The following is a 24,171-nucleotide window of genomic DNA, read 5'->3' as shown; positions in this document are numbered from 1 at the left end:
GAAAATAAGACAGGGTCTTATATTAATTTTTGTTCCAAAAGATGCATTAGGGCTTATTTTCAGGGGATGTCTTATATTCAGGGAAATACGGTACCTTCACAATTCATTAAGGCAGGCTCTCGGCAGCGCCGTTGCTTCCCGGTCACATGTGATGCAAGCCGCATCCTCATTGGCAGGGAGCACCCTGCTGGATCACACCATCCTGATCTGTAACTACCAGTAGGGCTTATTTTTGGAGTAGGGCTTATATTTCAAGCATCCTTCAAAAATCCTAAAAAAACACGATAGGGCTTATTTTCGGCGTAGGGCTTATTTTCGGGAAAACACGGTAGTAATGTGGGGATTAATTCCAGTAACAGAGACTCAAGAGCTAGAGGAATAAAATTATTGTCCTGGCCTTTTGTTTGCAGAAGACATTAAATATGTGAACAGGAGACTGGAGGTTGAAGAGGATCTCGATATATTGACTTTTGACGACCTACTTTACTTCTCCTATCAAGTTGCTAAAGGAATGGAGTTTTTGGAATCCAAATCAGTAAGCTTCCTATGTTATGTATACACAAGGGGGTCCTTGAAAAAGGCAACCAGCATCTCACCGTGACATACCTCTTGGAGGAGGCCAGCCATAGATATGGGGCAAAAAGTTAGAAGCAAAAAGTAGCTGACCGAGGCCAGAAAACATACAACAGCCAGCTGATTCTGTCCGTGGAAGTCTTTGACAATGCAGTCAACATTTCCCACCTGGCCATAGATATTTTAAAAAGCCAATACTTTCGCCTGGTAGAGGTTGATAGAATTAGGCATGATATGGAGAAAATGACCTGACCAGGCTAGCCCAATCTTGTCAGAGGCTAAGCAGGATTGCCCTGGTTAGTATTTGGCTGGGAGACCACCAAGAAGAAGAGTTCAGATTTATTCCCTTGTAAGGAGATTCAAATGGGCCTACAAACTCCTTTCCCTCCCTCTCCCCCACAACAGACACTTTGTGGAGCTGAGAAAGTTCAGAGCCCAGGGCCACCCAGCAGGAATGTAGGAGTGGGGAAACAAATTTTGTTCACCAGATAAGAGTCCTCCGCTCTTAACCACTACACCATGCTGGCTCCAGGGTTACTATGCAGAGGAAGGCAATAGCAAACCAGCTCCATTAGTCTCTTTCTGTTGTTAGTCCCTATGGGGTCACCTGAGTTGGCTACACCTTGATGGCATTCCCATCGCTTTTTACTATGAAGAAAGTAGAGAGAGAGAAGTTTCTCTCTTTTCCAATATTCATAGTTCATGAATTCATGAGTTCACAGTTACCAGTGAAACTGATTCTGGTTCAGATAGTTTTAAAAGACAAATTCATGGAGAATAGGAACCATAGTGTCATTGGTCAGGATGACTAAATGAAACTTCCATCTTCAGATGCAGTATATCACTGAATACTGGGAGACAGTGGTTGGGAGACAATAGCCAGGGTTGGCAGCTTCCTTCACACCCTTCTTATCAGCTTTCTGGAAACAGGTGGCTAGGTACTATGAGAAACAGGTGATTAGACAAGATAGACTCTTGGACTAAATTAGCACAATCTATTTTATGTTTTTAAATGTATATAGTATCTAAATTCCATTAGGTCACTCTTTACCTTTCCACTAGATGCTCCATGTCAAGTGTTCCTAACACCAAACATGAATAACAGTAGAACCAGAAGAACAGTTTTCTAGAAGTATTGAATAGGCCTGAGTAAGAGTCTAAGTCAACCTGTGAAGGATTGCATACTTACAGTACAGTCTAAGAGCTATACTCTTCTAAGCCCATGGACTGCAGTGTTGGGGATTTACTGGTAACCTTTGCCTTCACCCCAGGAGGCTGAACAAACATTGTAGATATACAAAGATATACAAAGAGTACCACTCTCAAAAGGCAGCATTCAGTCTTCTATCTTCCTGTAGAGTTAACAGGCCATAGCTTTAAAAATGCAACCATTGCAAAGACCCCGCAGGCTTCTTCTGCATTTTCTGTATGTGCTGTGTGGCTGCAAGAATTGCTGTACTTCATACCTTTCCCTCAGTATACAAAACATTTATCAAACATATCCTCAGTAATATGTTTCAGTTCCTTCTTTGCAGGATTTATTACTTGTAGGTTTGCCAACTCAGTGAGGGTCAAACCAGACATGGGTGTGTTTAAAGAGCTGTGAGGGGATGATTTTTTTTTTAAAAAAATCAAGAATAAAGGAGAGTCTGTTTGGGTTTGGAAGCCTGCTATGGGGGAGTGAAGGGATCCTGCCTTCTCCAAAGCTCTTTTCCCATGCTGAAACAACATTGGAGGAGAAGATTATTTCCCCATTTTTACTGTTCCGCGTACACAGAATACTGGAGCATCAGAAATGAGGAACTAATCCCCACAGGGCTGTTTCGGTGCGGGGAAGTGGCTGAGGAGAAAGGCAGGAGTCTTTCCTCTCCCTGTGGAAGCATTCTGTGCCCAAATAGGATCCCCTTTATTTTTAATAACCATTCATGGCAGCTGCTGTGTGCCTGCGAGGAACTGGAATTGAGTCCAGGGCATCCAGATGCAACTCTTTAAAAATAAGCACATCTAAAGATAAAGGTTTTTTTTTCAATCCACTAAATATGGTAGCCAGAGAGCATTCCTGAACCTCTTTGTGGCAAAATGGGCTTACTTTTGGTTGGCAGGCCCTATTTCACACTCTGCACCCCCCAGGAGTTGCCAACTTCTCCTGGGGAGGGCTAGCTTTCTCTCTGGGTATGCTGCCACCACCTGATCATTTGAGGATTGACCACTTTGCTGGCCTAATGGCCGTAATAAAACTGACTGACTGAGGATTGACCACTGGGGAAGATCAGGATTTCCCAGCTTCCTTTCCAACTGCGTGAGGCCTCTGCCTCAGTTTCTCTCTCCTGGGTTCCAAGGGGTAGATTTGAGGTCCTGGAGGAAACGCTGCTCAGCCTTCCTCCACCTCCTGTCTAAATATCGTGTCCAAGTCAGTGGGGGATACGTGGTACAGAGAACTGTCCTCCACATCTAAGGTTTTAAAAGATATTTATTAAAAGTAAAATAGTCATAAGCATCTTTTAGCACCGCACCAATGAAGCAAGGGTTTACAAAACAAAGGAGATAAAACGCAAATCCCCTTCCCCTATCACTAATACATACCCTGGCTAGTAGATGGTGGAAAGAAGGGTAGGTCCTTAAAGCTTAGAATGTTGCAATTTGCAAAGAGCTCACATTATCCGGCACATGGTCCAGAAAATGGCTGCCACCTTCCCAGTTTAGGCAAGAGCCCTACTCTCCTCCAGAGAGACCTGAGCAAAGAGGCCTCACCTCTCTTTTCCCCTCAATTTATCAGATCCCAGACCACACCCTCCTTTGACCAGGTCAGGCTGGGTCAAGATATCATTTCCCCCTAGGTCAGGTAGTACTTTCTGATATTGATCTGGGATTTCTAAGTCCTCCAGATCTATGGTAACTGGTTGGAGAAGGGGAGGAGGCAAAAGAAAAAAGGGGGGAGGAGCCATTTCTCCACACTCTTAAAATGAACTTATAATAAAATAAACATTTTAATAATCAAACATTGGTACTTTATAAACAATTAACTCTGTCATTGCACAAACAATTTGGAAAGTGCTACTCCTCGTGTATCTTATTAGCAAAGAAATGTACCAGTTTGATGATTTGAAGAATCAAACAACATTCTTTATTGTTGACTAATTTGATCCTGCCTTGACAGTGTGTTCACAGAGATCTCGCCGCCAGGAACATATTAGTTACTCATGGGAAAGTGGCAAAAATCTGTGACTTCGGACTTGCAAGGGATATTGTGAATGACTCCAATTATATTGTCAGAGGCAATGTAAGTATACGCCTTTTGTAGGTCTTTTGCATCATTCATGTAGCTACTTTGGTAAAATGGCAATAATGATACTTACATCTTGCAGGGCCGTTGCTTTGCCCACACAGAACATAGCCCAGAAGGACTACAATATGCAGAAGTCTCTTTCTAGGCACATATACTGGCATGAAACACTTTCTTATTCCGGGCTGAGGAAGGGAAATATTCCAGTTTGGTCAAGAAGTTTGCACGGTTCCACGTCCTAAAGCGTGTTTCCCTCATCCCGGAATTTTCAAAAATCACCAATTTGCCCCCCTGGTCTCCGCACCTGACGTCATGTCAGTTTTCAACTCTGCTGAGCAGCCGACCGTTGCAGTCCACCCTTCCCGAAACTTTTCCCCAAGCATGTTTTCTGCTCGTGGTATTGACCGGGTGCCATTTCGCCTGGGTTAATCAGGAGTGGAGTTCCAAAATGTCCCTGTTTTCTTTTCTGTACATATACCGGTTGCTTGGAGTGCATAGATAGGGAGATGTGCACTTTGGGCCAAATGTTAGTGGGCATATCACGGGGGGGGGGGGGTGTCCCACATTTTCCACAAAAATATGAGAACGTGAGCGGGCATGTGATGTGAAGCTGTGCCCCATTGTTTTTTTTGCTGCCGCTTGTCACGTTGAGGCCTATGCCGGGCCCTATCCAGAACTAGGAAAAGGAGGGGCTTCGTTTTCCCCTGCTTGTTGTGGGTTGACCAATCAGAAGTGCAACCTTTTTTTCAGCTAGCCATTCAAAAGGCAGGGTGGAGATGTTCATTCAAGCTGCTGCCCCAAAACAACAGCCAATCAGAATGCAGGACATCAGGGATGTTCACTCAGGTGTGGATACGCTTGCGGTGTAAATACAAAAGACCCCTGCTCATGCAAAACAAACTGGAGTATTTCTTCCCGGTCGTCACTCAATTCCTTTACAGAAACAGGCAGCCGTGCGAAGGGAGAAACCAGGATAAATATATATATGGATTGCCGTTACTAATTGCGGCTAACGGCTATTATGTGATGATATGTATGTATGTGTATGTGATAACGTGCGTGCGCGTGCATGCGTGCGTCCGTGCATCCGTGCGTGCATGTGAAAACACCCTCATGGATGATCTGTCTTTCTTGCGGAAAGCTTTTCCGCAAAGAAATGCTGTCTATCCTGTTTGTAGATTTTCCCGTGCAACATTTACCTATACATGTATTTCACTGTATGTGCACATACCAAGAACTACAATTGGACATTACTATGCTAATTCTTTTCCACCAGAAATTCCCCATTTGGCAATTGCATGTCTTCCAACTGACAGAAAAATCAAACCAACATAGACTAATGGATATCAGTGGCTCTCTAACATAGCAGCAAAAGGGCTGATATCACACAAATTAGCCTTGGCAGTCTTTCTTTGGACTAAGTTTGCTCTCCTGTTCTCTTCCCTGGGACTCCAAGCCTTCTGTATGCCAATAAACTACACTTTGCCATCATATTGGAACTTGATTAAATTACAAGCCTTAGTTGGTTCCAAATCAGGATTAAACTGTGATTGAAAATGTGATTTGTAGGCTAGAGAACAAACCATAGTTCATCTGTCTCAGATGAAATGGCAGACTGTAGTTGAATATGGAAAGCTTCCATAATCTAAGTCAAACCATTGATCTGTCAAGGTAAGTAATGTCTCTAGTCTATTTTGACTATCAGGGATTCTCCAGGATCTCATGTCAGCATATTTCATATCCTCTGCTATTATTCAATCATTTTAACTCAAGATATGGGGACTGAGCCTGGGACTTTCTGCATTCGAGGCAGATAATGTACCTCTGAGCCAGAGGTGTAGCTCCAAGGGGACAGGTGTGAGCAATGCACCGGGTGGGCGCCCCTGTGGGGGTGTGGCAAGGGTGTTCCAGGGGTGTGGCGGGGGTGGGGCAGGATGGGAGCATTCTGGGGTGGCGGCGGAGAACGCACCAGTGCACTGGACGCTTTCCCCCCTTTCTATGCCTCTGTCTGAGCCACAGCCCCATCCCAATTTAATCAGGTTTGGCTTGATTTGAAAAACAAAAGCCCTCTAGTCTCAAGGCATGTATGCTGGTAAAGTACTCTGGTATGACAATTTCTAAGGTTTCTTGCTGTAATAACAAAACACTGTTTGCCATTATTTCTGAACGAAGACATCGTTTTTATACCTTCTCCTTCTCTAAGATATACAACTTATGTGCACAAATGAATCTTTTGTTTCCTCTTTCCCCCTGCATCTAGGCTCGCTTACCTGTCAAATGGATGTCACCTGAAAGCTTATTTGAAGGGATATACACAATTAAGAGTGATGTTTGGTCTTATGGAATCTTACTGTGGGAAATATTCTCCCTTGGTATGTTTTGGATAATATCAACTATTACAAACTATATATTTATAAGTTTTATATTCACAAGAGTGGGGGAACTAAGTATTCTTTGTATTGTTGAAGGCTTTCATGGCCGGAATCACTGGGGTGTTGTGTGGTTTCCGGGCTGTATGGTCGTGTTCCAGTAGTATTTTCTCCTGACGTTTCACCTGCATCTGTAGCTGGCATCTTGAGGATCCTCTGAAGTTGCCAGCCGTGGATGCAGGCAAAACAGCCTGGAAAACCCACAACACTTAAGTATTCTTCATTTCAGTGTTTTTAAATCCTGTCTTTCCACTATATAAGGCAATCAAGACAGTTGACCAGATAAATATTAGACAGCCTAAACAATATTTTACTTTGTTTTGTTTACTCACGTAATTATATCATGCTCTTTCAGACGGATTCACTGGGTCAAATTATAATAAAGAATTAAAGCAACACAACATCATCAAAATGAATAATTAAAACCAATTTCCTCATGAGCAATGCAGAAGTAAAAACATGAACAGTTAATTCAAGACATATCAGTCTTTAATATATGTGTAGTTAAAAGGACAGTGGAAAAGGATGGAGGGTTATCTGATTCCAAAAAGATGTCAGCAGGCAGCAGGCCAGTCGGGTTGGCAGAGGAGGTCCAGCAACACAGCATCATTTCAAGACAAGCTGTATAAAAGCAGTCATGAAAAGCTGGCTGATGTTCAGTTTTTCAGTGTTTGTTCCTTACTTTGGAATGTCCTTTCTTTAGGTGTGAATCCCTATCCTGGAATGCAAGTTGACACGAACTTCTATAAGCTTATTAAAAACGGATTTAAAATGGATTGTCCATTTTATGCTACAGAAGAAATGTAAGCTTGGGGGATAGTCATGATTAAATGGCCAAAAATGTATTATAGGAATGGTTTTTGTGAACTTAATTTGACAGACATTCAGACATCATGATTGAATTCCTTGTTTACATATAATATGAGCTTTTGCCAGATCACCTCAATGTCTCCAAAATTCAAATAGAATACCATCTTGACACATTTTGTGCCTATGCAATAGCCACTTTTATAGGTTTGACTGAATGAACTGCTTCCTATGCTAAGAGGGTAAGAAGGTCATACCTTGAAAAAAATAAACTGCAACTCCCATGAGGCTTTGCAAAAGTGGAATGTACAGATTATTTCCAATCTGAATTGTTCAGCTGCCTTTCCTCTTAAGAAACACCAGACCAGGCAAACATGAAGGATGAAAAATACCAGGACAACATAGACTATGCAGACCTGAGTAAAATGTCAATGTTTATTAGGAACTGATTTAGGATAGGAAAGAGGGAAAGATAGCATGCTGCTATTTTACTAGCTAGGAAGAGGCACTGCAACTTCTGAGAAGAATCAGGTTATTAGACCTGAGAGTATCAGAATAAGGACAGACAAGAGGTGACGCAAAAGGATGGCGGCGTCACTAACTTTACAGCCCTCTCTAGCTGACTACTTGCCCACCCCGTGCTATGTCTTCTTCTCAGTTTCTTTGTACATTAGACATGGCTACACTACATCCAGTGGTGGGATTCAGCCTATTTGCACCTATTCGGTAGAACCGGTAGCTAATTTTTTGTCTAGTGCAGAGAATGGTTGTTGTAATCCCACCACTGAGTCCTTTTGGAATCAGTTGTTAAATTATTTGAATCCTACCACTGACTACATCCAACAGCAGTTACATTATTTCTCTCTCCTCTGCTCATTGTTCACAACAACCCTAGTTAAACTCAGAGGCGTAGAAAGGGGGGGAAGCGCCTGGTGCAGTGGTGCGTCCTCAACCCCCATCCCGGCCCGGAACACCCACGTCCTGCCCTGGAACGCCACGCCACGCCCCCGCCATGCCCCCACAGGGGGCATGCCTGATGCATCGTGCACCCCCACCCCCACCCCCTTGGAGCTTCGCTTCTGGTTAGACTCAGTGTTGAAAAGGAGTCCAAAGTCACCCAGCAAGATTCCATGAGAAAGAAGGGATTTGAAAAAGGTTGTCTCTGCCAGACCCTGATCAGTCACTCTAACCATTGCTTCATGCTGGCTCTATGAACAAGGTTTACTCAGTGAATCTGAGGTTAGAAATGGTTTTGGCCAAGAGTGGCTTGTTAACAGCCAAACAAAACAAAGCAACCCAAAACAACACAGTGGAAATCCAGCTAGAAAGAAAATTGCATGGTAATGGCAGAAAGTGAGGAACCATTTTTACCTCTTCTGCTTCATTACCTCATTCTCCTATTCTAGCCTGACTGCAAGACAAAACTGCTTTCAATCTTTTAGAAAAAGATATGCTAGGGCTGCAGCCTGTCTGGAAACACTGACTATCTGATCTGAAAACCCTTTCCCTAATCCCAACCATGCATGGAAACTACTCAGTGATGACAAAAATGTATTTTAGATTCAAAGGCAACCGTTGCCTAGTCTTTGGATGCCAGCCTTAAACCCCAGTAGCAAAAAGACTGAGCACTGGAACAATTTAACCCTGAGCAACTCTGGCAATACCATGGTTTAGAGGACAGAGATGTAGTCTTATGCTGTAAGAGCCAGCGTGGTGTAGTAGTTAAGAGCAGGTGGATTCTAATCTGGAGAACCAGGTTTGATTCCCCGCTCCTCCACCTGAATAGCAGAGGCTTATCTGGTGAACCAGATGTGTTTCCATGCTGGGTGACCTTAGGCTACTCACAGTTCTTCAGAATTCTCTCAGCCCCACCTACCTCACCTGCTATTCAAGTTGACAGAGATACTCTGCTTTGGGGGCAGGGTTATGGAATTATCTGTTGTGGTGGGAAAATCAGATATTTTTGGAACTCAACCTGAGAAAGTGGCAGCCCCACCTAGTGAGGAAAGCTAGCTACAGCCCTAACCACCAACCCTTGGAAGCCAAAAAAGCTTAAGTTAATTTCAAATAGTTTGTAAAAGAATGAAGTCCAATGTGAGATGTTCCCGCTAAACCCATAGGAGTCATAGTTACTGACAAGTTATTTTATTTATTTATTTGTATTAATTTAAACGTTTTTTCCTTGCCTTTCTTTTTCCTTCGAAATGGCTTGTTATGGCTGTAGATAGGGGGCCCCCCCCCCCCCCCCGTGCATCTGCCAAAGGGCAGACTCAGATATTTCCTGTTTCTGTCTTTGTAGATATTTCATACTGTGTGCCTGCTGGGCTTTGGACTCCAGAAAGAGGCCATCCTTTTCGCAGCTGCTTTCCCTTCTGGCGTGCCAGCTGGCCGTTGCAGAAGCAGCAGTAAGTAACCATGTAAACGAGCATAATTTTTTTTTTGCATTTCTGTGCTGAAAATCTTTTAATAGCAGCACATGTGGCAAAAGATTGTGAATGACATCCCCTTCTGCTGACTCAACCCTTTCCAAAAGGTCCCCTGTTTTTCTCCAGGGGAAACTCCAGCGTGTCAGCAGTCTGGTGTTTTCTCCAGCTGCGCAGCGAACGCTTAGAGGACATGATGTTTAAGTAGATATTACTGAGGGTTTTCATCATAGTACTCTGTGGAAGACTGTTTTGTTCACTTTCCAGACAGAGTGCAAGGTGGCCCTTTGTTGTCAACTGGGGAGAGAGTGGCAATGTTATATCCTGGCTGTGTTACTGAAGTTGAGTGTGTTCTTAAGCTGGGGGAGGGGGGGGGCCTGTCTGCTCAGGAGGGAATCTCTCAACAAGATCTTCTGGTGCGTGGTGAAATTGAAAAGTGCCAGTTGACTTGTAGTGACCCTGTAGGATTTTCAAGGCAAGAGACCTTCAGAGGTGGTCAGGGGTGCATCTGCAGAAAATGATGCCCAGGGCAAGCGCTGAAATTTTGTGGGGGGCCCACCCCAGCCCCCGTCTCCAAAATTCAACAGTTCTGTACCTTGGAAGACCAGCTCTCCCGTGGCCAGGTCTACCCATTCATTTCAATTGCTGGTATTCAGCTCGTCATAAAACTGGCCTATCCACCTTTAATAAGAATTGGTAGACCTGGCCTCCATGGAGGTCTACCAACCTTTAAGAATTGGTAGACCTGGCCTCCATGGAGGTCTACCAACCTTTAAGAATTGGTAGACCTGGCCTCCACAGAGATAATAAAGTTTTTTCATGTTTTTCTTTTTATTAATTAATTCATTATATTCCCAATTAAAGCACAGTGTGCAAAACAAACAATAAGAGAAGAGAAAAAAGGAAAAAGATATACAATATTTTCTAAGTCTATCAAGATTTTACAAAAAAGAGAAAAAGACTTGCAACTTTTCTTACATAGAACTCAAAGGTAAACCCTAACCCATCTCCACCTCCAAGATGAAAAAAACTTCCATCTAAAGTACAAAAAGAAAATTATATATAGTAATCACGATCATTTAAGTCATATTAAGTCATATCCTTGTCATATCATATATCCTAAAGTCAAACGATTATTTTCAATTTTCTGTTAAATATATTCAGTTTATAACTTGCATTCCATCTTAAAATCTGCAATCCACTTATCTTCTATATAACTAGTTAGTTTTGCCAAATTTGCTAAATCCAATACCTTATATTGCCATTCATATATTGTGTGTACTTCTGATTTCCATTTCTTCACCCATTTTATTCTTGTGGCAGCAGAGGAATATCTAGAAAGTTCCTTGGCAACTTTTTCTACAGGTCTGTCTAGAATCCCAAGTAGATAAGCTTCCAGATTGAATTTTTTTCAGAATTTTATAGATTTCTTCATGTATTGCTTTCCAAAATTTCTTTGCTTTATCTCAGTGCCATTGGTGGTACCCATCTCTTTCTGATGCAACATAAGTTATTATTGTTATTATTATTGGTCAATTTTGGGATCTTTACTGGGGTTTAATACCATTAGTAATGCATTTTATATATATTTTCTCTAACAAATTAACTATTTGTGAATTTCACTCCCTTTTTCCAAACACATTGCCAGTCTACTAACTGGATATTATGACCTGCACTTCTTGCCCAATTTCTTTAATAAATTCACTTTCAGTTTCTAAAAACAAACATTTTTTGCATATTCTACCAATCAGTTTTTTTCATCACTCTTCATCAGTTGAGTTAGTTGTGAGGTGGACTTCCTTTCAAATCTATATTTATTTTTGTCTTTAATATGCTCAGTCAAGAGCATATTTTTGTCTTTAATATGCTCAGTCAAGAGATAGATATATTAAAAATAAATGAGATTTGTGAAACCCTTCAGATACCAGACAAATATTTTAGCAACAACAGCCACAATGATAATGTTAATAATAATTGGTACCATGAATGGTTTCTGATATTTGTGTTCCCATCCTAAAATACAGGCATGTCAAATGATGAAGAGTGATAATTCTGAACAGACGCTGGTTCCAAAAGCAGCTCACATAGCATAAGGGAAGCTGATTGCCTTCAAAGCACCATTCCACCTTCGGATGAAAATGTTGCAAGGGAGAAATAATTCCTGCTCCTGTTTCCTGTTTCAAAATCAGAGCACCTGCATTGCTCACCTTGGTGAAATTAATAAACAGTAGCCTCACTGACACTTAACCTCAGGGAGATTTTTACCTTATGCCTGTTCAATTCTGAGGACACAAACTTTACCTTAGACACAGTATCAGGTCTATCATTGTGAGCCGTGATATATAACAGGTGAAAATCATGTGAACATCAAGGGAACCTGCTCAGTAAAGGCAATATATATTAAGCTTTTAGAGATGAATACAAATTACAACTGAATTTTTTTTTAATCAGGTAAAGTTTCAATTACAGCTCTACCACAAGGGCAGATTCTGTGGGGGTGGCTAATACCTTTGCAGAGAACTGACAGTTCTGCAGGTAGTTAAGGATTTATTCTAGCCAAGAGAAAGAATTGACCTTAAACCCTATACTCAACAGCTTATCCTCCATTAACTTATCCCAAAATGATCTATGGGAGTCAAACTGAGTCTACCTTAAGAGCTTTGGGAAGAATTCACATTCTTATAAAGAAAGTTTATATGTTAGTGCAGCTATGCAAGCCATAACAGAAATTTGACTGCACCCAGTTTGCAGCAGTAAATTAGAATCGGAAATGCATTTAGGAGCTTGTAGAAGAGTATGCAAGAATGAAACCTGCACAGCCTAGCTCAGTGGTGGAGAACCTATGGCACTCCAGATGTTCATGAACTACAATTCCCATCAGCCCCTGCCACCACGGGCCTAGCTAAAGCTACTGATAGCCAAATAGGGGCTCCATGTAGTAAGAAGGACAAGATTTTTACTCAATAGACCTCCAAAACCCTCAGAATAGATTGGCCTACAAGTTGGAAAAAGAACTTCATGGCTCATTCACACATGCAGAATAATGCACTTTCAAACTGCTTTCAGTGCTCTTTGAAGCTGTGCAGAATAGCAAAATCCACTTGCAAACAGTTGTGAAAGTGGTTTGAAAACGCATTATTTTGCGTGTGCGGAAGGGGCCCATGATAGCAGCTAAGTGAGTTTTAATTCCTTGCAAAACACATGCAGAATAATGCACTTTCAATCCACTTTCAATGCACTTTGCAGCTGGATTTTACTGTACGGAACAGCAAAATCTACTTGCAAACAATTGCGAAAGTAGATTGAAAGTGCATTATTCTGCATGTGCAGAAGGGGCTATAGCTAAGATGAGCAGACCAGGTACTGCAAGCTGTAAAGTGAAATCCAAGATAAGAAAATGTCTTCACTTGCTCAATCACAGCACAAAGTAGATAGTTCAACCCTACTATTGCATAAGATAATGACACAATATTCTCTTCATACAATAAAATGGCAGATAGTGAATATTCAGTTTAGGAAGATGTAAAGATGAATATTCAGTTTAGGAAGATGTAAATCAGTTTAGGAAGATGTAAAATCCAGTTATTTACATAGGGCTGCTAGAACACGGCCATACAGCCCGGAAACCACACAGCACCCAAGTGATTCCGGCCGTGAAAGCCTCCGACAAGATGTAAATTATTGTGATTTAACTTGGTGGGAGTGATTTAACTGCTGGGTGGGAAATAGTTCAAATTTGTTTTGCTGACTTAAAAAAATAAGCTGAATGAATCAATCAAGAGAAGAGATTTGCTGCTGCTGCTGCTGCCGCCACTGAATTTCTGTTGCTCTGCTGCTTCGAATATTGGGGAGGGGAACATTTTTTTACAAGCATCAGTTATTTGCTATTATGCCTGCACTTTCTGCAGGCTAGTTTTAGAAAACTAAACAATTGCTTTCAAACTGCAGCTAATGTTAGACAAACCCAAAGAGTTAAAATTATTTATAGTCCAGTTATTTACACAGGGATGCTTAATGGTATGAGACTAATATTTGCTGTGCTAGTGATTTAGAAATGCTTGGAATGGGATACCCAGACATGCACTAACATAACATTCCAAACAAAAGCATTACATCAGAGTAGCAAGAAAATATATTGGGAGTGGATATTTAAGGGAAACAGTAGCTTTCACTAGATAACTCTGGATCAGTTTGCTGGCCTCACACTACTTTGCTGCTATTCCATGGGCAAGAGGAAATGGACCAGTTATGGCTATCAATTTGCTGCTGCCAAAAATGACCACCCCCCCCTCTCTTTGCCACAAATGCTGTTCCTGGAGGACAGGGGGAAGAACACCATGAATTGATAGTCTGCAGCAGAAGGGGAGGATCAGCCAAAATTGCTACCACTTCCATTAGTGGACGTTTTCTGTAGGATCCAAACCATCGTCTATGAATTGGTTTGATGTTCCATATAAAAAATGTCTCCTTTTCATCAGGGGTTGTACATCCGTATTACCTGCCAGCCTTTTGTCACTGTTTTGATTTTAATACTAGTTATATTCGTATGATGATTTTTGTTATTTTGGCGCTTTGTAGTGAATCTGCACTGCCAATGAGCGATTGTTGTTTTATTTACATAGTTGATATTTTTATATGTTGTGAGTTGGGCTATGCTTTGTGCACCTTTGTAGCAAAGCAGAAAAAATATTCAGTGAATAAATAAAAGGACAAATAAATATGTCTTTAAATTTGCTATTGACTCTGCAGGTAGACAGATTGTTTTCTTCAGTACAAGAAGATGTCTGCTGAAAAATACCTTTAGAACATATGTGCAATTTTCCCAAACCATATAGTTTTTGTTTCTAAAAGCTTACTCAATTCACTCCTTGGGGGAAAAAATGTTTTTGGAAACAGAAAACTATCCCTGCCCCCGCCCCCAACATACATACATACATGATGCATGCATGCATACAATGCAGAGGTGGGGCTAGGCCTGAGTGGAAGAACTCCTGCTTTACACCCAGAAGATCACAGATTCAATCTACAGCATCTCCAGTTAAAAGGATTAAGAGATGTGAAAAACCTCAACCTGAGATCCAGGACAGCTGCTTCCAGTCTGAGTGGACAATAATGACCTTGATGGACCGTTATTCTGACTCAGTATAACACATGAAAACATAAGAAAAGCCCTGCTGGATCAGACCGGCAGTCCATCTAGGCCAGGGGTCTGCAACCTGCGGCTCTCCAGATGTTCATGGACTACAAATCCATCAGCGCCTGCCAGCATAGCCAATTGGGAGCCATGCAAACATCTGGAGAGCCACAGGTTGCAGACCCCTGATCTAGGCCAACATGTTACCTCACACATCAGCCAACCAGTTCCTTCAGAGGGCAAACAACAGGGCATAGAGGCCTTCCCGTCATGCTGCCTTCTGGCGCTGGGATTCAGATGCACTATTAGACCACCCTTTAGTGGAGGCTCCCTTTAGTCACCATGGCTATTAGTCACTGATAGACCTATCTTCCACAATCCCCTTTTAAAGCTGTTTATGCCTACGGCCATTTATACATCCTCTGGCAGCAAATTCCATGTTTTAATCACTCGCTATGTAAAGAAGTATTTCCTTTTGTTTGCCCTGAGTCTGTTGCCCCTCAGCTTCATGGGATGGCCTCAAGTTCTACCGTGTTTCCCCGAATATAAGACAGTGTCTAATATTAATTTTTGCTCCCAAAGATGCGCTATGTCTTATTTTCAGGGGATGTCTTATTTTTCTGTGTTCTGTTCATCAGGCATGCTTCCAAACAAAAACTTTGCTATGTCTTACTTTTGGGGGATGCCTTATATTTCACACTTCAGCAAAACCTCTACTATGTCTTATTTTCCGGGGATGTCTTATATTCGGGGAAACAGGGTAGTATTTTGAGAGAAAAAGTTATCTTCATCAGCTCTCTCTATCCTGTGCATGATTTTATAAACTTCTCATGACCCTCTTAGTTGTATCTTTTCTAAACTGAAAAGTCCCAGACTCTTCAGTGTTTCCTCATCGACTTAATCATCTTCATACTTTTTCCAGCCCTGCAATGCCCTTTTTGAGATGTGTTGACCAGAACTGTACTCAGTATTCCAAATGAGGCCACACAATAGATCTATAGGGAGGCATTATAATACTGACCATTTTATTTTTTAACCCCTTCCAGGTAGATTGTGCCAGGCTCATGTGAGATCATATGTTATTCCGTTTCTCTTCTAATTGCATCTCATCAGCGTTGTCTTGTTTGCTTTCTTGGGTTGGCTAGTGAAGAGATTCACTGCAAACTGCAGGTTTAAATGTATGGCTAGGACTGCCATATCAAGTAACCAAAAAGCCAATTAAATCAGATAATGAGGAAGGATAGAAATGTAATGCATACCACTAAAATACCAAGCATCCTACCACCCAAGGAGGCAGCTATGCATATTTCTGTAATGGTCACTTTTCCTAAGAACCATGCTGGATTAGACCAAAAGCCCATCAAGATCAACATTTTGTCCACACATCAGCTAACCAGCTGCCTCTAGAAAACCCACAAGCAAGATTACTGTATCAGCATCTTCCCTTCCATGATTCCCAGCAACTGATATAAGGAAGCCCACTGCCTCTGATACCCATGGATATCCATCACAGCTAGTAGAAGAAGAGTTCAGATTTATGCCCCACCTTTCCCTCCTGTAAAGAGACTCAAGGTGGCTTAGAAACTCCTTTCTTTTCCTCTGCCCACCCACAACAAACACAGGTGGGGCCAAGAGAGTTTTGAAGAACGGTGACTAACCCAACATCAACCAGCAAAAATGTGGGTTCCCCATATTACAGTCTGCAGCTCACGTGGAATAGTGGGGAATCAAAACCAATTCTCCAGATTAGAGTCCACCTGCTCTTAACCAGTACACCATGCGGGCACCAAGCCATTGTGACTTGTAACCATTTACTCTCTGCCCTAGCCAAATTATGTGTTTTCTGATACCCCCTCATTGAGGTCCATCACACAATCCCTCTTCTTATATCTGGTAAAATTAGGTATCTGTCTTTCCACCCCTACAGTATCCCCAGAACCCTGGGGAGCCTTTCCATTTGGGGACAATCTCAATGACCCTAGTCCATGCTGGGGTCCATGGATACCCTCCTTGAGCAGCTTGACCATGTATCCAAGGAACATGCCTTTATGGTTATGGTTGACTTCAACTTCCCTGATGTGTACTGGGAGACAAACTCCACTGAGCATCTAAAGTCACAAGTTTCCTGGCCTGCCTGGCCAATAGCTTCCTTTTTCAAATATGAAAGGAAGCTATGAAGGAGCTGCCAATACTTGATATTAACCAACAGGCAAGAATTAGTAGATGGGGGACCTTGGGGTTGTAGGGCAAACAACCATGTCCTTCTAGGATTCCTTTTGCTGCAGGGGGCCAAGGAAGTTCATAGCCAGACAGGTATAGTAAATTTAAGTAGGGCAGACTTAAATGAACTCAAAAGCATGATGAGCATCATTCCATGGGCAAGAATGCTGGAAGAGAAAGGATCAAGTGAAGGGTGGGTTCTCCTAAAAAAAAGATTTGCTGCAGTTTTGAGCCTTCACTATTCCACCGTGATGGAAACATGTTAGGGAATCCAAGAAGCCAGTGTGGATGAACAGAGAACTCCATGATGAGCTAAGGAAGAAACAGGAAACGTACTTTTCAATGTTTTTATAAATTATCTGGATATATTATCTGGATGAGGGGGTGCAAATGACACCAAATTGGGAGGAGTAGTGGACACCCTGGAAGATAGACATATAATCCAGTAAGATCTGAATACACTAGAAAAGTGAGCAGGTGTGAACAAGGTGCAACTTAACAAGGATAAGAGAACAGTTCTAAATATGGGTAGCAAAAATGAGAAGCATGAATATTTCCAACTCTATGTTTCTACAGATCTGATCATAGATCACAGATCCTCAGCCTGACTTGTAGTTTTGCACTAGAATGCTGTCCCATCTGGATTCATTTACTTCTCAAAGCAGCCATAAAGGGAAAATTAGTTGTCCATCAAACATCCACACCTTGTGAGCTGTTGGTTTGATCTACAAAGTAGCCTCCATTTCCACCTTATCTACTACTCAATTGTTCCGCCAAGTTGCAAAATTCTTCTTGGCTGCTTGTGCTCTCTGTTTGTGTGATGATCACAAGATGTTCCATCCTAACAAGTACAGGTTGTTGGATCAAGCTCAAATGAAACTAATATTATGTCCCTCTTGGTTTGACCTTGTTAGAGTTGAATCTCCGCCTCACTTACCATTTTGAACACTAGATGGTGCTTTAAGATCATATTTTCCTAGATAGGCATTTTTACAGGGCTGTACAAAATAAATATTTGTGTACACCTTTGCATTCCTCCGAGAAGACAAACACTACGAACTCAAATGTGGTTGTAAATACACACATGCCCATGTTTTTTCAACATTTTAAATTCCAGATACCATTCATTTTATGTGTTGCAGGAAGCTTTAAAAATAATAATAAACTCGGCACGCTGGTTCTTTGAATGTTGTTTCTAATTGTTCTGATCGTTTTTTTTAATATGTTTAAGTTGACTACCTTGAAAACCCTGATTGGGTGGGGCGGGAAGGCAGCATCAAATGTTTTCAATAAATGGCAAAAATGAATTAGTTAAGACAAGATAGCACAAAATGATCCATCCTCCTCTGCCCAATTCAGAACTCCTCATTGAAATAGTTTAATGTTATCCAGCTTAGAAACTGTGTACAATTTTGGCTCGGCCCTAGCTCTGAGTAGTTTTATCAGTGGGCTGGGATAAAATGCCCCATTCATGGAGTCTTAAGGGGATAGTGGTGCTATTTACCTCTACGACAAGAAAAGCTTCACCTGCCCATTTCCATACATTTATTTTATTTTTGTATATGTGTATATGTGTGTGTATGTATGTATGTATGTATGTATGTATGTATGTATGTATGTATGTGTGTGTGTGTGTGTGTGTGTATGTGTATGTGTATGTGTATGTGTATATATGTATATATGTATATATGTATATATGTATGTGTATATGTATATATGTGTATATGTGTATGTGTGTATGTGTATATATGTATGTGTATATATGTATGTGTATATATATATGTATATGTGTGTGTGTATATGTGTGTGTGTGTGTGTGTGTATGTATATGTGTGTGTATATGTATGTATGTATGTATATGTGTGTGTATATGTATGTATGTATGTATGTATGTATGTATGTATGTATGTATGTATGTATGTATGTATGTATGTATGTATGTATTTCTCCCCTGCCCATCCCCGGAGGGTTCAGGGCGGCTTACAATATGATAAAAGATACAACAGCAATAAAAAACAACTCTAAAATGCAATAAAACCCAACATAACAGATAAAAGATGGCAACTTCAACCCCAATTCCCCTCACCGGAGGCCAATGATGACAGCTGTTAACTCAGTTGGCCTCCTGAAAAAGACCGGTGGAAGAGTTCTGTCTTACAGGCCCTGAAATTGGTTCAAATCCCACAGGGCCCTGATCTCACTTGGGAGCTCCTTCCACCAGGTTGGGGCCAGGACAGAATAGGTCCTGGCCTTCATGGAGGCCAGCTATATGTCCTTCAGGCCAGGGATCACTAATAGGTTTTCCTCCAATGACTGGAGAGTCCTAACTGGGTGGGCAATATGGGGAGAGAGAGGCAGTCTCTCGCGTCTGTGGGTCCAAGACTGCTCACGGCCTTAAAGGTCAGAACCAATACCTTGAAAATGACCTGGTACTCGATAGGCAGTCAATGGAGATGGGAAAGGATCGGTGTTATATGGTCTCTGCTGGACATTATCCCTGGACATTAGGGATAGTTGGGATGGGACATTTTTCCCCAGCAGGCACCCTTAGCTCTGAGAAGCAGACAAAATGTCTGCCAAGATCTTTCCTGCAAAACTGGGCACCCCCTGGTTCCTCCAGGGATTCCAAAGAACTGCCCTTGATGCCAGAAGCTATTTTGAACTGTTAAAAAAGCTACTAGCTGAATGCTGTGAAAAAAAATATTTGGAGGAGGGAAAGAACTCATGCACAGAAAAGTGCAGCTAGGAAAAGGTCTGGAGTTTATGAGGGTCTGTTTAATGCAGAGTATGATAAAGCCTGTTGCCGCTGCTCTGATATCTTAGGGCCAGAGCTCTGGTTTGTGTAAAGAAATGTGTGGGGTGGGGTGGGGGGGGAGAAAGGAAAGACAATACTACTTATAGCATAAAAGTAAAGGGGAACCCTGAACCTCCTTTTGCTGGATACAATGCCTGGAATCTCAAGAGTTGCATATCCTGCTTATCTGCTACATACTTGTCCCCTCCCCTCAGCACGTTGCCATTTCCTTTTTAAAACTTCTCTTTAAATCCTCCCAAATTCCAAAGTGGAGCATTTGGAGCAAGAACTTTACCTCAAGGGTGAAATAGCACAGGAACACTGGCGTTGCACTAGCTATCCTGAAATAGCTATTCTGCTAATGCCAAATGGTCTTGAACTTGGAGGCATAAAGAACGGCACGCGTTTTCCTTATGGATACTCTTCTCAAAAAGAGAACCTGAAACTATTTGGATGCACCCAGCCAGTATGCATTTGTGTTCATTTGGTTCTTGGCCAATGGGATTTTTGCCCTTGTTGTATGGCATTATGTGTTTCCTTCACTATATGAACTATTGTGGTTTATTTCCTGATGGTTTATGTTTCTACAACAGCATGAAAAGCAATACAGAAGGTAGAAGATCTTCTTAGATTTGAGCACTAAGAGTTAGCAAGACCAATCCATTCTTCGTCTAGTTCTTAACCAGGAACAATCTTAAGAGTTGTCTGCTTCACCATCTGACATGCAGAATAGAACCATCTTAGTTATAGAACGAAGGTGATGAAACTTACCTTCTGTGAATTTCTTGGCTCCTTCTTTACAGAACTTTAATAGTCAAATTTTAGTGCTGTCAATAGACCCAATTAAATATACAGAAGTTACACAATTAAGTTTAGCTTACACAACTAAATATAAGTCAATAAATAAATGTGTACATCTGACCATTCGGGATAATTTATATCCAGTAATCTCTGATTCTTAATCCTAAGCACCTCCACTAAGAATTTTGCCACAATCTGGTTAATATGAGGATTCTTATCCTTTCATAAGAATCTTATGCAAGGCTGCATAGAATTGCTGCTTAACCTCATCAGCAGAGGAGAAACTCGAATATGTCCCTTGCATTCATGAACTCCCCAACTTCCCACCCATGCATCTAGCTCAGGGGTCTGCAACCTGTGGCTCTCCAGAGGTTCATGGACTACAATTCCCACCAGCCCCTGCCAGCATGGCCAATTGGAGAGCCGCAGGTTGCAGACCCCTGATCTAGCTTTACTCTTTCGGTTATACTCACACATACTGATGACCAAAATGAAACTAAGGCACAGGAGAGAGGAAGGGAGAATGTCTGGGTGAAACAACAAAGAACTCAGCTTCTGTTAGTCTTCACCAAAACTTTGCCTACTTCCCATGGTTGTTGTGCAAATAAAACTGAGAGGAGAACAACAAAATCTGTTTTTGTTCCAACTGGGCACAAAGAAGGGAAATAAAGGCAATCGTTTTCCCAATGCTCCTTGAAATTGGTTTCATTCCTCAGGAAATTTGGTACGTGGATGTTCCCACTGAAGTCTGAACAATGATCCACAAGAAATCCACATATTCCATGCATAGCTCATGAACGTCAGGTAACCTTTTTTGCCCCTGAGGCAGAAAATCCAAATGCTTCTTCCTCAACAACAAGAATATGAAATTAAATATTGGATAGCTTTTCATTTACTGACATACCAGCATACTCAGTGGAATCCTGAATTAGTTTGCCCAACATCTGAACAAGACAACCTTCATCAGATACATGAGAGTGGTTGGCAGTGACGTAGGTATAGATTTTTTAGGGGGTGGGTTCGGGTTCCATTCCATGCATTGTTTCAAGCAAGCCAGACATGTAATGGGAGGGTTTGAACCCGAGAAACCCCCCCTTTACCTACATCCCTGGTGGTTGGTGTACATACTCAAGGAAAGAGACATACAAAACAGCAAAACGATGCATGAAGAAAGACTGTATGGAATGTGAAGGGTTCTCACAGTATAAGCCAGTGGTGGTGAACCTATGGCACGGGTGCCAGAGGTGGCACTCAGAGCCCTTTCTGTGGGCATGCTTGCACAGAGTTCATCATGTGGGGGGGGGAGAATCACCCCCACACACACCCCTAGGCTGGCCTGGGCATGATCCTTTACCTGGGAGTAAACTCAGTTGCTGGCAATGGGGCTTGCTTTTGAGTAAACCCTCCTAGGGTGGTGATTCACCCATTCGAAGCATTGCACGATTGCTTCACCAAGCTTACTCCCCAGTAACATGCACCTCGGAGCCAGCTGTTTTTTCTAAACTAAAACCTCAGCATTCAGGTTAAATTGCCATGTTGGCACTTTGTGATAAATAAGTGGGTTTTGGGTTGCAATTTGGGCATTCAGTCTCAAAAAGGTTCGCCATCACTGGTATAAGCCTTCATCATCCTACCATTTTTTAAAACATTTTCACCATTTGGGTGGATCAAAATAGCAGACCGGACATGCGATTTACTTCCAAGAAGATTTCCTGTTGGAAGGGAACCAATTTGTCTTTGAAAATAGGTGCTTGATGCAAAGGGAGTGGGTCTGAGGTTTTAAACTGTTGTGATGTTTTAACACTCATGCGTCAGCAGCAGCCTTGAGCCACAAGAAAAGATGGGGGTGAGGAGAGGCAGTAGGCTTGGAAATAGATCCTCCTTTAAAGACTCCCACCAGAGTGAAATGTTGGTATTGGGATGTGGGTACCAGGAAGAGGGGGCTGGGAGACAAATGTTCATCAAATTGAGATTTTTTACCTGAGGAAATGTGGCTGAAGCCCATGGATTTGTGCTGGATGGAGAACGTGGCCCTTCAAATAATTCTGGGATGAATATCACCGGTCTACAGTCCTTGAGACAGTTCCTTTGAGGTGCTCTGGGCTGTCAAGAGGGGAAAACTTGGAGGGGGGATTGGAAGCCCTGAGTCAGCTGGAGGGCCCCAGAAGTCAGTCAGCATCCTGCTGCATCCAGCTGAATTGTCTTTCCAACCATTTTCATTTTAATGAAATTCTGGCTGCAGCCACTAGGGGCACAGGGAAGCGTGAGCACAGTCAAAGCCCCCAAAGCGGGACTGACCTCCCTCCCTGCAAGGCTGAAGAAAACTTGCCAAACAGATCATGCTGAGCCCATTAACCAAGGCAGCACTGGAGCAAGGCAAGTCAGCACACTGCATTAATTGGGAGCCTGAAGCCAGCTAACAAGGTTGTTGTCTCCGGCAGCCTAGCCTTTTCATCTTCCTTTCTTTGCACCCAGCTCAGTCAGATCTTGCAAACCCGTACTAGTACGTTGCAGCAAGATAAAACAAACTTTCCTCCTCTTTTTCTTGATTTTTCTTCACCTTTTCCATTCTTTTCTCATTCATTTTTCTCTCCCTCCATCTAATTTTTCCACATCCCCCATGTATGCATCACTCTAATTCATGGCATAGCAAGCAACCTGGTTTGTTTTGATATTCAGTTTGGATCAGGGCCATGGGGGTGGGCAGGTGGAATCTTTGTCTGGGGGGCTGTGGTGGCTCATCATCCCTGGAGTCACTATCTGAGCAGCTCCATTCTCAAGCTGTAACCCCTCCCTAAATTGTTGCCCTTCAAAGTGGGCTCAGTTGAAATCAATACAACTCACTTCCTGGGAAATGAGTTGAGGCCCAAGGTGTCATAAATTGAACAAAACAACCTGGGACATCTTTTGGGAGAGTGCAATCAACACTCAGTAAAGGGGGTGGAAAGGGATGACTCTCCAATTTCCTTTTAGCTACAGGTCTTTGCCTAGAGATGGAACCCAGAGGTGAGACACTTCATTTATGGCTTTCAAAGTAACTTTCAAAAACAGATTCACTTATTCGGTTTATTTTTCACTTACTGATTTCTATCGCCTTTTTTTCTTTTTTCAGAAACAGAAGTGTTGAGATTGTTTTATACTTGACTGCCTGTTTGGAGAGAGATTTGAATTCAGTTCTCCTCTTTGTGTGGCCTTCGAAAAGTCAAGACCTCAGTTCCCACTTTTATATTGTGGGAATAAGGATGAGTTTTCAGTACAAATACTAAACTGAAGGTAGATGATGCAGTGAAATAAAACCCTCATCTTTGGCAAATCACTATCAAACATTATTATTTTCAACTATACCCTACTTTTCTCCCCAAAGTGGCTTACAATTTTCCCCTTCTCTATATTATTCTCACAATAATCTTGTGAAGTAAATTGTGAGGTAAATAATCTTAGTCTCACAATAATATTGTGAGGTAAATTGGACTGAAAATGACTGGGCCAAGATTACCCAGCAAGCTTCCATGGCAGAGTGGGGATTCAAACATGGCTCTCCCGGATCCTAGTTCAACACTCTGATTACTGTACCATGCTGCTCAAAAACTGTGACTATCTATGGAATCTACCAATGAGGCCTTCAAAGTGTGCAGGCAAGTGAATGGATCAATTAATAGATCTCACCCGACATAATAATTAGTTCAGAATTTTCTTTAGCATCTCCA

The 24,171-nt window shown here is 42.0% G+C and overlaps 1 protein-coding gene across 1 annotated transcript in view; it reads left to right on the top strand.

The window, feature by feature from the left end:
• Nucleotides 1-23,615, top strand: part of FLT3 (fms related receptor tyrosine kinase 3) — a 50,032-nt gene extending 26,417 nt beyond the window's left edge. The window contains exons 17-22 of the mRNA XM_048494042.1: nt 402-535; nt 3,731-3,853; nt 6,117-6,228; nt 6,989-7,088; nt 9,392-9,497; nt 23,577-23,615. Of these exons, the coding sequence (XP_048349999.1) occupies nt 402-535; nt 3,731-3,853; nt 6,117-6,228; nt 6,989-7,088; nt 9,392-9,497; nt 23,577-23,591 (590 nt within the window). The 3' untranslated portion in view covers nt 23,592-23,615. The remainder of the gene's footprint in view (nt 1-401; nt 536-3,730; nt 3,854-6,116; nt 6,229-6,988; nt 7,089-9,391; nt 9,498-23,576) is intronic.
• The last annotated feature ends 556 nt before the right edge of the window (nt 23,616-24,171 follow it).

The sequence above is a fragment of the Sphaerodactylus townsendi genome, linkage group LG04 (genome assembly GCF_021028975.2).
Source record: "Sphaerodactylus townsendi isolate TG3544 linkage group LG04, MPM_Stown_v2.3, whole genome shotgun sequence".
In the NCBI taxonomy this organism is placed as follows: Eukaryota; Metazoa; Chordata; class Lepidosauria; order Squamata; family Sphaerodactylidae; genus Sphaerodactylus; species Sphaerodactylus townsendi.
The sequence above is the reverse complement of the archived record's forward strand: the minus strand, read 5'-3'. Positions and strand labels throughout refer to the sequence as shown.